The sequence below is a fragment of the Salvia splendens genome, chromosome 1, assembly GCF_004379255.2.
Source record: "Salvia splendens isolate huo1 chromosome 1, SspV2, whole genome shotgun sequence".
Classification (NCBI taxonomy): domain Eukaryota; kingdom Viridiplantae; phylum Streptophyta; class Magnoliopsida; order Lamiales; family Lamiaceae; genus Salvia; species Salvia splendens.
The window spans coordinates 1,382,609-1,398,320 of record NC_056032.1 but is presented as its reverse complement, the minus strand read 5'-3'; the positions used below and the strand labels follow the sequence as shown (position 1 = coordinate 1,398,320).

Genomic DNA, 15,712 nt, shown 5'->3' with positions numbered 1-15,712 from the left:
AAATGCTGATGTGGCGGTGTATTGGGCGGGCTTTAGGGCGTCCCAGCTAATGCTCTTAATGCTGCTTCTTCTAGGCTATTTTTGGATATTTTTCTTGTTTCTTTAACTTTATCTTTTGAAAGATTGTTGGATTTACTCTTCATATCTATAATATTGCTCTATTTTTGGATTTAAACTCTCTTGATAGTATATTTTGTTTGGCATTCATAAAAGTGTTACCGGATGTGTGTTTTGGTGGAGATGAAACATCATTATTGCAACACTTTGATTTAATGTATTCCCCAAATATCGATTCTATATTTTTTCATCTTATAGCAACATTAGGCTCCATTCACACTTGGTCTAACTGTTGCTCACAACAAATGGACTCCTAACCTTATACTTCTCGTTCGACCATGTTATCGACCCTAACAAGTCCTCCTTCGAACTTGCAGTCACTTTAAACTTCACTTGGAAGCTTATCCTGTTTACATTCTTGGTGAACTTCAGTGTGTTTGGCACCACTTCGACATCCAAACTAGCGGGTGCCTCCACGACACATGAGTAGGTCTCATCTTGGTCACCAACGTTGGTCACTGTTCTGGTCACTGTCTTGACCACGCCTTTAGTTAGGCCAGATACAGCTATAGAGGGATAATTCATGTTGGAGATGGCATCAGCTTTGGCACTGCCCGGGCATGAAAAGTTACTAGGAAGACTTGATGCAATTCTCTTGATCATGGCTGTGCTGTACCCGATGTTGCAGAGAAACATGATGTAGTCTATGGTTTGAGTCTCGTAGACAAGGCCTGGCTGCAAAGGGCCGGTCACACTTATTTCCCCTGCTCCGATGTCGTATGGGGTGGCTACGGATCCATCATTTGTTGTGATTGGGGTGTGCAGGTTGTTTGTCTGAATTGCTGAAATTGAGATCATGACATAATTACAAGTAATCTGTTGATGTGTTTGGTTGGTTGAGAATGAGATTAAGCCGAACCTGTTGTCATTATGGCTGATCTGATAACAGACTCTGGCCATGTAGGATGCAGAGACTTGACATTGGCAGCTAGACCAGAGACATGAGGGCAGGCCATGGAGGTGCCCGAGAGTATGTCGAAGAGGGGCGGATCCATCCCCGGGAGAGCCTCTCCCTTGTCGCGTGAAGGCCATGCTGCCAGGATTGACACCCCGGGTGCTGCAATGTCCGGCTGCACAACATCTTCCGTTTTCAGCTCTCTGTTGTTGAATAATACTGAGGCCAGAGGCAGAAAAATGTACCTTGATAAGATTTGGAATACCGTAAGTGGGGCCTCTTGAGGAGAAGTATCCGACAACGGGAGCCGGCTTGTAGTTCGCGATCACCCTGGTAGGGAGAATCGTTGCGACTGGATGGGATTCAGAGTTTATGTATGTTTGTATCTCTAACCCATCATCTTCATTGACAGAAGCAATGGGAGACACTCCAAATTTGGATGCTACTTGTCTGAGGTTGTTATCGACCACGATCATCCCAACCGCCCCTATCGCCTCCATCGAGCTAAACTTCTCTTGGGCTAGGTAATTTGTGTCCTCATTCATGCACAAAACGATCTTCCCCCTCACTCGGTCCTCGTCGAGTGATCCCGGTATGCAGTTTCTGGAAGAGGATGAGTTTTTTATTAGGATATCTCTGAATAGCCACTAGTCTGTTTTGTTTAGATGTGATTCTTGTTTGTAATTTTCGCTGCGTATTATTAGATGATAATATGAAGTTTTAACGATATATACTTGGCATCGTCGTGGTCGAAACTAGAGTTAACCATTGCAGCGAGTCCATCTGTCAAGGGATAGACGCTTGTTTTGTTCAGATTGGAAAAGTTGATGCCTCCACCCTGTATTTATCGATGGAAAATTCCGTCGGTAATCCATAGAATCCGTCAACAAATAGTGTTACCGACTGATGAACAGTCGGTAACACTATTGTTTTAGGTAATGAAGTGATCTTACCTTGATGATCGTGGTACCACCAAAAAAGACCCTGGCCTCGAAATCACGGTCGATGGAGGTGGCGGCGACGGTGAGGATCCACGGCGCAACGTTGACGACCGACGAAGCGGAAGGGCCGCTGTTTCCGGCGGAGCAGACGACGACTATCCCTTTCTCCACAGCGTGAAACGCCCCGATGGCGATGGGGTCGCTGTAGAACTCGGGATTGCCGGGGGAGCCTCCTAGGGACAGTGACAGCACGTCGACGCCGTCGGCCACGGCGTCGTCGAACGCCTTGAGTATGGCTGATCCGAAGCACCCCCCACCGGCCGTGCACACGCGGTACATAGCGATCCTCGACCGCGGGGAGCCCCCGGCCGCGCTCCCCGCTGCCAGGCCGTAGTACGATGCCCCGGGGACCGCCGTCCCGGCCACCGTGGATGCCACATGGGTGCCGTGCCCGCTCTCGTCCCGCGGCGTCCCGGATGGCCTAGGACTATCATCGCCATCGTCACCGTCGTCGCCCTCATAATACCTTGCTCCAATCAGCTTCCTATACATAATCATACACGTAATAACTAATTTCAATTTTGTATATTAAAAATATCAACACAAAGACATATCTCTTTATTCACCTTCTTATGTTGATAAACTTATATCTTCGTATAATTTTATTACACAGAATTGAAAGTTAGTTATTACTCTAAAACAAGATTATTCACATTGATTGGCTGATTGATAAATTACCGATTGCAGTTTGATTTAGTGAAATTTTGGCCTTCCATGCATATCCCCTTCCAACGAGATGGGATGGGGCCCATTCCCTTATCACTGAAGCTCTCCGATTCCGGCCAGATTCCTTAACAATCAAAACAGAAGTAATTAAGTTGAAAAGGAATCTTTTTCTATTAAAAGAGATTCACTGACCAGTATCCAAGATTCCAACGATGACGTCATCTCCGGCTGCGGAAGAAACAGAGTCGATCTTCAAATCCGTTTGATACTTCAAGAAATCCCAAGAGCGAGTGGTGTGAAGCTGCAGGAGCGGATCGGGGAAGACTGACACCACTCCTTCTCTTTTCGCCATCGCCTCCGCCTCCTCCGCCGTTAAACGAGCGGCGAAACCCGAGAACCCTTTGCTGTACGTCGCTATCACGGACTTCCCCTTTCTGAAATAATTCAATCATGCAAAACATTCCAATCTCATTAATTATAAACTTTTTTTTATGTTTATTTACCTATTTAAAAAAAAAACTCGTTAACAAAGAGGTGAGGATATGAGCATGATCAACGGTGTGATTTTATGTAGTGTTGTTTTGTGAGTTAATGAAGAGAGAGTAAAATAAGACAAATGAAAAAGTAGAAAGAGTATCGTTTCTACTTTAGAAAACGTTACATTTTTAATGGAACACAGGGAGTACTTTTCTCTGTTTATTTACCAATTTAAAAAAAAAAAACCAACCTCATTAACAAAGAGGTGAGGATCTGAGCATGATCAGCGGTGGGAGGCGAGGCGCCCATGTAGACGATATAAACCCCGTCGTTGCCACTCTCCACGATGAGAAACGGCGTCGCCATGAAAAGGTAGACGACGAGGCAGAAGGCAGAATAAAGTCTCATGATGATGGCGTTGAAGATGCACACTTTGAATTGAACAAGTGATCACGCCATATATATAGTTCAAAATCTTGTGGTTTTAGTGGCAATTAATGGATTCGTGCGTGTTCACACTGACTCCAAATCAAATATTTTTTCAATGGATGAATGAAGGTGTTCCACAACTACACAAAGTGCGTCCCATTTTGTTTACGCAACTGAGTAACAAATTAAATCCTGAAAATATGATTAAGTTACATGCTGTGATATGCAAGGTTGCAGTTGTTATGCTTTTCTTGGAGATGTTACAATTGTAGAAATATGGGGATGCTCTTTAGGCATGACTTCATTTTGAGAACCGCACTCTTTTTGCATCTTCTTCACACGCGGAGATGACTCAAACACTATAATTTTCCTCCCACCAACTACTGCGTCTTACTCGGGCTGGCAATTTTCGGCACGGCGCAAAAATCTGTCACGAGTACGCATGGAATCGTTGAGTTTTGGTCAAGCTTGATTGGGTTCGTGTTTTTTATCGGGTCGACTTGTTAGAATCCCGATAATTTTGGGTTGGGTTGGATTCGAGTAACCTATTAAAAATATTTTTGTTATTTTTTTAGAAATTATACTATAGTTTAATTTTTTATGTTCGTGTAAAACATGTTTTAATCGTTTAAATCATGTATAAAAATGAGGTTTTAATTGTGTAAATTAAGTTCGTGTCGTGTCAATCCAAATTTTATCATGACGTTAATAGGTTCATATCGTGTGCTGGTTTGTAGGTCCGGGGGCGGGTTTGTGTTCGGGTTGAAAGTTTCCTTAACACAATTGATTGGGTTGTATCATGCTGACTTGATAACGACAACTAGCACGCCAACACTACGTCTTAGTCTCGACTATTAAACTCTTTCAAATATTGGAATAGAGGATTAGCGCTGCAATAATTAGTTGATGACGACAAAATCCAAAACACACATGATATTGTGTCTTATTCAGCCCTTTTAGTATTTTTGTTATTTTTGTGGGATTTTTTTTATCTCTTATCTAAGTTTATAAATACTTTTTTTGATTGGCCGACTTTGATATTATTGCTGAGTTATCGATATATTTCATTTTTCATCACATAACATTTGTCTTGGATATTTTAATTCGGCTGAAATAGAGGATGGAGATGAAACCCTTTTTGACATTGGTACTTAGTGGCATTTGGGAAGGAAGATTGGGTTTAGGAAGTTAGAAATAGAGGGTGGCATCAACTTATTGGTGAGTAGAATAATTGGGATGGAAAAGGAAATAAAGTTTTTATTGCAGCTCTTAGTGCTCCACCAATTTTAGTGCTTGTGGTATATATATATACTATTATTAGTGTTAATTAGATAAGCCTAGTTAGGATAGATCCATAGTGATTGTTATTTCAATATTGGTCTCAGTTTATGCTAATGATGGACCTAAATTTGGCTGTTTCTCACACTCAGTGGGATTTGCTTGGCATGCTGCTCTTAATTATCATAGCCAATAGCAAAGAGAAGAATGTAATATTAGACTTATACTTAGGTGGCGTTCGGTTGCCATGACTAATATCATGAGACTATCCATCTAGGATTAAGTTGTGGGATTATTTTAGTTGGAGGGGGGCTATGACTAATTATCATGAGACTATCCATCTAGGATTAAGTTGTACGGCTCAATCTTATGAACCAAATATGATACATATTTAATCATGAGATTTAATCTTACCAACCGAATTAATGAATAAAGTTAGTTCTTCATTTACATTACACTCGTGACAGTGCTACAATTGTCAATTGGGCCGTGCAGGCCCAACCCAACACAGGTCGATCCAGGCATAGCCCACCATTAAAACTATCAAGAATGGGAATTCTAGCTTCTTTATTTTTGGAATCAATTAAGCAAATGATCGTTTTATTCCACTCTTCCAATAATATGATATGATTCCACAAGATACCAATCATAGCAAATGTTAGTATTTAATTTTGACACTTATTTTATTCCTACTATATTAAATTTAATACGAAAAGATCAGTGAATTTGTTTATGAACTGTTCAGTAAGTTACACAATTAATTTTTAATTGTTTTTAATAATTACAAGATTCAGCTTCGATATGATCGCATACGAGTAATAAGTTTCTGATGGGATACGAACTAAACAACTAAACAATAATTGCGAGCCCAATAGCAGTGACGGTCCATCAGCCCAAAACCCAAGAAAGAGTATCAGTTCGGCACAACCAAAGAGTTCGGTCACAGCCTATAGCTCGGTAAAAGCCGACCAATCGAGCTCAACTCTCAGATCGGCAAAAGCTGATCGGCAAAGTTCAGCAGTTCGGTATCAGTATTCGACCGAACAAGGAGATAGTGGACCCATGCAGGATCTCCACGACCTCCATTACACCCACGATCTATTTAGTGGTATTAAGCAGTTATCAACCCCCCTACCAGGGCTGCAAACCATGATCTTAGTTCGAATGTATAAATAGAACTTAGATCAGATAGATCAAGGTTAAGTTCTCTAGATCCTGAATCTCATATAGCAAATCAGTATTGTAATCTGTAAGCGAGATCAAGCAATACAAATTTGCCCTCTATTCTTCCCGTGGACGTAGATTTACCTCAGTAAATCGAACCACGTAATTTTCAGTGTTGTGATCTTCATTTATTACTTGCATTTATTCCCATCAAAAATTCGCTAAATCATCACTGGCGCCGTCTGTGGGAAAACAGAAAACCAAAACTGTGATAAAAGCGAGTTTTTGATCCTCTTCCACCAAAAAATGCGTACCAGATCACATAATACCCATACTTCCGTCCGTGATGAACGTGAGGAAGCTAGTCCAGCCCGTAGGTCTGGAAAACAGCCTCGGGAGAAATCTGCCTCCAGTTCTCACGGTGAAAGAACAAACCACTCAAAAAGTCATCGCACCGAGCCTCCCCAGCAGCTCGATTTGAATGAGGCTGTCAAGTTGTTCTTGGCTGAGAAGCAGGATGAGTTCTTAACATTCCTGCAAAAGAGCCAGAAGCCGGAGAAGAAAACGGCGGATTCTCCCTCCCCCTCCAGACATGAAAGTCACTACCGCAGTAGTGTTGTATCTTCCAGGAGAAAGAATCCTCACCACCGATATGTTCCTTCTCCTCCTTGTTACCGAAATCACAGGAGAACTCCATCTCCACCATACCGTAGAGATGTCGGATTCGCTATGTATGGAGCGCTGAAGACTCCATTTTCGGATGATATCACCAGAACTCCGTTGCCACAGAATTACCGAACTCCGTCAGTGACTTATGACGGGTTAGTGGATCCTCATGATTTCCTGGGACGCTATCAGTATAATATGGCGAACCAAGGTCTCAATGAGGTTCATATGTGTAAGCTGTTTCCCGAGCTGCTCATCGGGAACGCAAGAAGGTGGTTTGATAGCCTCCCTCAAGGCAGCATTAGATCTTACAGAGATCTAATGGATGCTTTTCATAGGAGGTTCTTCCAGAAAGCTGAAACCCGAATCACTTCGGCTCAGCTGCTTTCTATACGTCAAGGTCGCGATGAAAAGATTAGCGACTTCATGACAAGATTCCACAAGGAATGCCTACAAGTAGATGATCTCAATGATCTACTTGTCATTTCGGCATTCCAAAATGGAATTCTGCCAGGAGCTCTCTACAGAAAGCTCGTTGAATGCAGTCCGCAAACAGCTCAAGAGATGTGAGACATTGCGGACCAGTTTTCTCGTGCTGATGAGGCAGACCGTCGAAAACGGTCTTTAGACAGCTCTTCCAGAGGAGACAAGAGGAAGCCCGATCATAGCGATCAGGGACATCCTCGCCGAACTCCTTTTGAAAGAATTCAAAGGGCACCGGTACAAGACAGATTGGGACCACGTCTCAATCCTGAGAAACCACCCGCTCAGTTCGTACCATTGAACAAGTCGAGAGCGGAAATTTTCGAACTGCATTCTGATATGTTCGAAAAACCAAAGCCGATGACGAAATCGGCCACGCGCCGAAGTCAGGATAAATATTGCTCCTTCCATCAAGACCACGGTCACGATACCGAGGAGTGCCGAAATTTGGCAGCAGATATTGATGTTCTTGTGAAAGCAGGGACGTTAAAAAAATACCAAAGCAAGCCGCCGAAAAAGAATAAGAAACAGAGAAGTGCGAACTGCGCTCCTCAGGATCCTAAAAGGCAACAGGATCCCGAAGACGATGACGAGCCGCAATATGATGGAGTGATCCAGACTATTGACGCTCTCCCAGCCGGGAAGACTAAATCGTCTCTAAAATCAGAGCGCAGAGGCTTCAATCGAGAGGAGCCAACACATAAAAGGCTGAAGAAGGAGGAAGTAATTACATTTTCAGATGCAGATCCCGTCCCGGCCATTTCTCCTCATCAAGACGCTATTGTCATTCAAGCTGGAGTGGCAAACAAACTGATCCACAGAGTGTTTGTGGATACAGGAGCGTCGGTTAGCATTCTTTTTAAAGAATGTTTTGATAAACTGGAAGTGGATCCAGCTCGGCTCAGTCCGGCCCCACTTCATCTGAAAAGTTTCGCCCAGGAGGACACCCGCCCTGAAGGTATTATCAGCCTTCCGATTACGGTAGGAAGAGCGCCTACTAGCTCCAGTACGGTGATCGAGTTTTTTGTGGTAAAAGCTCGATCCCCGTATAACATTATACTGGGAAGAGACTGGCTCAACACAGTTCGGGCCATTTGCTCTACTTATCACCTCACAATCAAGATCCCCACTAAAGGAGGGATAGCAGTCATCCGAGGTGATCAAAAGAGAGCAAAAGAATGTTTGCAGATTGCGCTTAAAAGTGCCGAACAATCAGATCGGCACCATCAAGCATAGCAATCACAGCAGCCGGAGTCAGAGGCAGGCGAAATGAACGAAGTCACACCGGAGCCGAACTCGATGAAAGTTCAGTTATACGAAGATGATCCATCCAGAACGGTCAAGATCGGTTTCGCGGGAACACCTCTACTCCGGGAAAAGACCATCCAGCTCCTCAAAGAGTACAAAGATGTCTTTGCGTGGTCTCCGTTGGACATGACTGGAGTGTCTCCCGAGGTAATTACACATCGGTTAAATATTGATCCTTCAGTCCGGCCTATAAAACAGAAGCAAAGACTCTTTGCGGCAGAAAGAAATCAAGTCATCCATGACGAAGTCCGCCAATTACTGAAAGCGGATGTATTATTTGAAGTAAAATATCCTTCTTGGGTGGCCAATCCTGTGATGATCAAGAAAAAAGAAGGAGGATGGCGGATGTGCATAGATTTTACGGATCTAAATAAGCACTGTCCTAAAGATTGCTACCCCCTTCCCAACATAGATAAAAAAGTAGAAGCTCTGATCGGCTTCGAAATTTTCTGTTTTCTTGATTTGTATAAAGGATACCACCAAGTTTTAATAGATGAGAATGATGCTTCAAAAACGGCTTTCATTACTGACTTCGGTGTTTTTGCTTATAAAAAGATGCCATTTGGTTTAAAGAATGCCGGAGCCACATATCAAAGGATGGTAGATAAGCTATTTCGGCACCTGATCGGAAAAGAGGTTGAAGTATATGTTGACGACATAGTTGTTAAAAGCAGAAGCACTTCGGAGTACGAAAACAATCTCAAATCCACTCTCGACGTGCTCAAAAAAGCCAACCTCAAACTCAATCCCCAAAAATGTACCTTTTTGGTAGATTCGGGAAAATTTCTGGGTTGTTGGGTTTCAAAGGAAGGACTCAAGGCAAATCCCCTAAAGGTTCAAGTTGTTCAGAACATGGCAATGCCGAAGTCCATACATGATGTGCAAAGGCTAACTGGATGTCTAGCCGCACTGAATAGATTCCTTTCCCAAGCAGCCGAAAAGCAAATGCCGTTCTTCAATGTTTTGAAGAAGGCACCAAAGTTTGAGTGGGGAGCCGAACAGAAAAAGGCTTTTGACGAACTCAAAAGTTATTTAACCGAACTTCCTACTCTCTCTGCTCCAACAGATGCCAAAGTGATATTCTTATATTTAGCAGCATCAGATCAAACCATTAGCGCGGTGCTTGTACGAGAAGAAGGCCTAAAACAGCGTCCTATCTACTTTACAAGCCGAGCATTAAGAGGTCCCGAAACAAGGTATCAACCTCTGGAAAAAATTGCTCTGGCATTAGTAAATGCAGCAAGGAGACTGCGGCCATATTTCTATGCTCACAAAGTATGCGTCTTAACCGATCTTCCACTTCGGCAAGTTTTGACTAAGCCAGAAGCATCAGGCAGAATTGCCAAGTGGGCCATAGAGTTAGGAGAACATTCAATAGAATATCTACCTCGGAAAGCCATCAAGGGACAAGCCTTGGCAGATTTTCTTGTAGAGGCAAAGTTCGATCAGGCAATCCCTATTATTGCCGAACAGAAAAATCCTACCAATGATGAACTAACACAGCCCCAGAAACCCGAAGTAGAGCCGCCGGACTGTTGGATTGGATTCGTAGATGGAGCTTCGAATAAGACAGGAAGTGGAGCTGGTATTCTACTTATCGCTCCCGACGGACACGAAGTAACTTATTCACTTCGGTTCTTATTCCCAACCACTAATAACGAAGCCGAGTACGAAGCCCTTCTTGCCGGACTTCAGTTAGCGCAACGTCTACTTGTCAAATCTCTCAAAATTCATTGTGATTCACAAGTCATAGTGAATCACATGCTGGGTACAAGTGAAGCCCGTGGTGAAAGGATGAAAAAATACTTGGACAAAGCGCAAAGTATTAGCCGAAATTTCTCTTATTTTCGGATAATCCGCATTCCCAGAGCGGGAAATAGCCGAGCAGATACTTTAAGTAAGTTGGCCTCATATCCGAGCTCAAAGGTGAAGGAATTACCGCACAGAAGCATTGATGAAGCTGAAGTACACTCAGTAACCAGTTCACCAAACTGGATGACGCCAATATTAAAGTATCTAGATCAAGGACAACTGCCCGAGGATAAGAGAGAAGCAAGGAAAATCACATGCCGAGCACGTCGGTATGAACTTCATGAAGGAGTCCTATATAGAAAGTCCTACCTTCAACCGTTATTGCGATGTGTAGGACCAGAAGAGACGGATTACATCCTTAGAGAAGTTCATGAAGGATCTTGCGGTAGCCACATCGGAGCTAGAGCATTAGCTAAAAAAGTTCTGAGATGGGGATATTATTGGCCAACTTTGGTACAAGAAGCAGTACAGCTAGTTAAGAAATGTACGAAATGCCAAATCCATGCAAATATCCCAAGGACGCCGCAGACTGATCTATGTGCTATGCAAAGCCCTTGGCCTTTTATGCAATGGGGCATAGACATAGTAGGACCACTACCACAAGCTCCCCGGCAAATGAAATTCTTGATCGTTGCCGTGGATTACTTCACAAAGTGGGTGGAGGCTGAACCATTAGCTACGATAACAAGCTCAAAGGCATTAGATTTTGTCTGGAAGAACATAGTTTGCCGATTTGGCATACCCCATATCCTCATTTCAGATAATGGGACTCAGTTTACTGACAAAACATTCAAGAATTGGTGCCAAGAGTTGAATATTCAACAGCGGTTCACTTCAGTCTCTCACCCACAAGCAAACGGACAAACGGAAGTAACAAACCGTACTTTGGTGAAAGGATTAAAAACTCGGTTAGAACAAGCCAAAGGACAATGGGTAGAAAATCTTCCTCAAGTCCTATGGTCTTACCGAACTACACCAAAAACCTCCAACGGTGAAACTCCGTACAGTCTAGTGTACGGCACTGAAGCCGTAATTCCGGTTGAGATCGGCATACCCAGCCCCCGAACCCTTAATTTCTCAACAGAACTGAATGACGACGGACTGAGAGCCGAACTAGATCTTGCCGAAGAAAGAAGAGAATTGGCCTTCATAAAAGAAGCCAAGTACAAGGAGCAAGTAACCCGGTATTATAACCAAAGGGTGAAAAAGCTGCAGTTTCAAGTGGGAGATCTCGTATTGAGAAACAATGAAGTAAGCCGAGCAGAAAAGCTGGGCAAACTTGAACCCACATGGGAAGGTCCGTATCGGGTGTCAGAAGTCCTGGGAAAAGGGTCTTATAAATTAACTCACATGTCAGGAGAACAAGTACCCCGAACATGGCATATTTCCAACCTCAAGAAGTTCTATTTGTAAGAGACAAGGTCCGGTCAGTCTTGTGTCTAGTTCGGTCTTAGGGTTATGTGCTTTCATATTTTTATTGTTCTTTATGCTTGTCGTTTTTTAAAAGATTAAAATCTTTTTCGTCCTTTTTATTTGTCTCTCTATGTGCGTTTTGTCTCTTACAAATGTTACCGAGGTATATTGTTCCTTAAAGGCTGATCCCTTTTTTTTAGATCATGTATTAAAGACAATTGTGAGTCCAAGCTTCTAAGGAAGATACAAGATTCCACAATTCAGCTTAAGAAACAAGCAATTCGTCTGAAACGAACTGCAATAAGCCGAAAACCACTCCGGTTAACTAGGGAAAGTCCAATCCAAGCGATAAAACTCGCCAAATAAGGACACTAACTAAGTCCGGTCAAAGAAGAGTTTACTTCATAAGACCGAGGACGAGTACAATAAATGAAATAAAAAATCGCTGAACTGTAAATACGCAGTGATAGAAGCGAAATGAAAAAATTTCATTTACTAAGTCTTGTGGGCATACAATTCCGCTGCCCTACGAGAATGCGTTACACCATTACAAAGGACTATTCTACTGTCTACGATTGCTAAAGTTGAGCCACCTATCCGAAAAATCCTCATGATGCTGAGTTCGGGCGTTCCGAGCAGTTGAAGAATAAGTAGGTGGACGAGATGCTCTGATCGACCTACCGCCTCTTCCCTGAGTCCGGGAAGTTCTAGCACCTCGGCGGCGAAGAGTCTCTTCACGAAGCATTCGCTGATCTTGCTCACTCATATTCACAACTCCTCTACGAACTTCAGGGCGTTCTTGTCTTGACGTTTCCGGTTGCTCCTGAGTCCGTTGCTGATTTGGAGTAGAATTTTGAGTAAGTGGATTAAAGGTTTGAGTTGGAGTGTGAGCATCTGTTAGCGGGAAACGGCTAAGGAATCTCTCGATTGAGGGACGCCGGGAAAGAATGATGTCGTACAGAGAAGCCAAGCGCCGCAATGATTTCACAACTTGTTGGCAAGCCGAGCTCTCCAGCACATTGTTCTTCCGGAGTACATGAAGCTTCTCCCACAGTTCATCAACTTGATTCTGAACTTCAGATATAGTCATTCCCCCGCGCCCGCAGATGAAATCTTCATATGCAGTCCTCTCAGCGATGACAGTATTCAGCTCGGCCTCCAGATCTTTCTTTATGGACTCTAAGTCCTTATTGTTGGACTCCAGCTCCACTAAACGAGCCAAGAGTTCATCATACTTCATCTGGTCATCTATAGCTTTTTTCTCAGCTTCATTTAAAGCCAAAGAGTATAGCCGCTTCCAGTGAAGTACCTCCAGCTCCTTAGAGTTAAGAATACGAAGCAGCTATGTCAGTTCGGCATTTCAGTTTACCGAGCAGGCAGTAAACCACAATAGGAGTAAAAGAGATTAAGAAAAGCTATAAGGAAGACACGAGTGTAGAAAGAAGAATTTTTTTCATTCACAAGAAAAAATTTACACAAGGAGGGCTTCAAGGCCATTTTACAAATAGAAAGAAAGAAACTAAACTAAGAGAAGGGAGACGAAATCATACTCCGCCAGTTTCGTCTCCGGCTTCCCTGTGGGTTTCAGCTTCTTTCTCCTTGTCAACCTCGGTCTCAGCCTCGGCCTCCCTCCTCCCTCCCTCCTGCTCGGCGCCCCCATCGCCGATCTGCTGCACCTCTTGCTCGGCGTGCCCGTCGCCGGTCTGCTGATCCTTCTGCTCAGTCTCCTTGCCGGCCTCATTTTCCTGCTCACCCTCTTCTTTGAAAATTGAAGCGGGTGAAACAGGCCCCAAGGAGGCAAAGATGGCCTCCATGTTCTCGTCACGGTCAGCACGGCAATTACGGACTCGTTCAGCAGAAAGCAGGACCGATGAAGACGCAAGCTCCTCAAGGAGCGGCAGACTCTGGAGACGCGCTGCAATCTCTCGGCCATACAGCGGCAAGACGACTTCGGGTTCCTGCTCAACATTATCGGTCATCAATTTCAGCAGATCACCGATAAGGGCCGAAAATTGATTGCTCAAAAAGAGTTTCTCCGTGTAAACACGGAGAGCCTCCCCCTGAGCAACCACGGCAGCCGCCTCCCTCTGTTTCGACCGCTCTCTCTGGATGATGAGCTGGTCTTTGGCACGCTGGGCTTCATCCTGAGCCGAGATCATAGCGGCCCTTGCCCTCTTAAAGTCTGCCCGAGCCTGTTCGGCCTGGTGACGAGCAGCATTCAAATTCCTCTGCATCTCATCATAATCGCTGGACGCTTTAGAGAGTTCAACTGTGACGAGTTTGCAGAGCATATTGTTCCTCTGAAAATGGAAAAAGGAAAAAGTCAACAGAGGGGCCACAAAAAAAATATAGGAAAGAAGCAAAGCCAGAAAATCAAGAAGAAAATTCACCTCTACAAAGTCCTTTGGCCATAAAAAGGGCTCAGAGATATGTTCCGAAGTTGCCGTAACCACTCCTGATCCATGACCCCCCTGGACAATGTCTCTCTCTGGCGCTTTTGGGGGTTTCTGAGTCTTCGCCTTCCCCCTTGCCGAGGTCGATCCCGGCTTTTTTGGATCCGAAGACTGACTCGAAGAGGTCTTCTGCCTCTTCGGATTCTTCTCGGCATCAGACGCCGAGCTGGTGGTTTTCTGTTTCTCCGGCTCCTTTGATTCGGAGGATTTGCGACCAAGCTTGCTTAGCATATTCACTGCCAAAAAGCAAGAAAACAAAGTTAGTTTTCGACGCTAAAGCAGTAAAGCATAAAAAAGAAATCCTCACCCTCAGTCTCTTCGTCCGAAGACGAGGAGTCGAACACGAAGTCACCCTTGACGAGCTCAGATTCCAAATACTGCTTCCTAATCATGGGAATCTTATTGAGCCCGCCCTCGAGCTCGTCCAACGGTTCTACCCGAGGATGAGGAATTACGGACTTCGGCCCTCTCCAGGAAAAGTCCGGAGCCGCTGTGCTATTGTAAAAAAAGAAGCGATTTTTCCACATCGGCCATTTGGTTTTACAGAAGGCTCTAAAGGGCTGTAAAGGGATCAAGTAAAACCAGGATCCCTTTCTCTTAAACTGAAAGAAATTAAGGATTGCCCTCAGAGACAGATCCTTTTCTAGTCTACGCAGCTCGGCAGCAAAGGCCGATAAGTGCCTCCAAGAATTTGGAGTCACCTGACCTAAAGGAAGTTGGAAAAAATCAAGAAGCTCTACAAAGGCGGGGGGAAGAGGGAAACGAAGCCCGCATTCTAAGCAGGCTTCGTAAACGGTGGCATAACCCTCCGGCGGCGAGTTAGCCCTATGAGTGTCGTCGGGAATCACCACTAACCCCCCAGGAAGAAAATATTTTCTGTGTAAGGATATCACAGTATCCTTACTCAAAATGCTGTGAAAATATTCTACCGTCTTCTCCCCGGACTTTTTCCGGCCAGAAGATCCCTTACCCCCCTTCCTACCACTACCTGATTCAGAAACAGTTTCAGAAGAAGAAGACATGATTCTTACTCTTTGATGGTCGAAAGTCTCTGAAGAAATTCTTGAAGAAACGGAAGAAAATTTTACGAAAAAGAGAGAGAATGCAGAAGAAATAATCGCAAAAGTGTTCCAATGATGAAGAAAGGAAATATTTATCAGATTCGCAGAGGCGTTTTCAAATTCGTCGCACCGTTTCAAATCCCACTTTCTGGATTCTCTGGCCGGATTTGCTGTCACATTTAATGCAGACACGTGCAGAGCACGTCCCCTGACGTCAGCCTCCCCCTTACACTTATCCAAAATGCCGAAGTGATTCACTTCGCTTTTCGGGGGGGGTGGTGATGGGATACGAACTAAACAACTAAACAATAATTGCGAGCCCAATAGCAGTGACGGCCCATCAGCCCAAAACCCAAGAAAGAGTATCAGTTCGGCACAACCAAAGAGTTCGGTCACAGCCTATAGCTCGGTAAAAGCCGACCAATCGAGCTCAACTCTCAGATCGGCAAAAGCTGATCGGCAAAGTTCAGCAGTTCGGTATCAGTATTC

The 15,712-nt window shown here is 44.1% G+C and overlaps 1 protein-coding gene across 1 annotated transcript; it reads right to left on the bottom strand.

The window, feature by feature from the left end:
- Positions 1-251: 251 nt before the first annotated feature.
- LOC121807027 (CO(2)-response secreted protease-like) lies at positions 252-3,723 on the bottom strand. Its single transcript, XM_042207213.1, has 8 exons — positions 3,407-3,723; positions 2,872-3,113; positions 2,692-2,803; positions 1,966-2,497; positions 1,747-1,850; positions 1,258-1,615; positions 977-1,187; positions 252-899 (listed from the first exon to the last, which is right to left on the bottom strand). Exons 1-8 carry the CDS (start codon positions 3,562-3,564, stop codon positions 343-345), a joined length of 2,274 nt encoding a protein of 757 aa, XP_042063147.1. The 5' UTR covers positions 3,565-3,723; the 3' UTR covers positions 252-342.
- Positions 3,724-15,712: the final 11,989 nt, after the last annotated feature.

Coding starts and splice junctions, on each gene's coding strand:
- LOC121807027 (XM_042207213.1), bottom strand. CDS start 3,564: ATGAGACTTTATTCTGCCTTCTGCCTCGTCGTCTACCTTTTCATGGCG. Junction 2,804..2,871: donor CGTTGGAATCTTGGATACTG/GTCAGTGAATCT, acceptor TTGATTGTTAAG/GAATCTGGCCGGAATCGGAG. Junction 2,498..2,691: donor ACTAAATCAAACTGCAATCG/GTAATTTATCAA, acceptor GATTATGTATAG/GAAGCTGATTGGAGCAAGGT.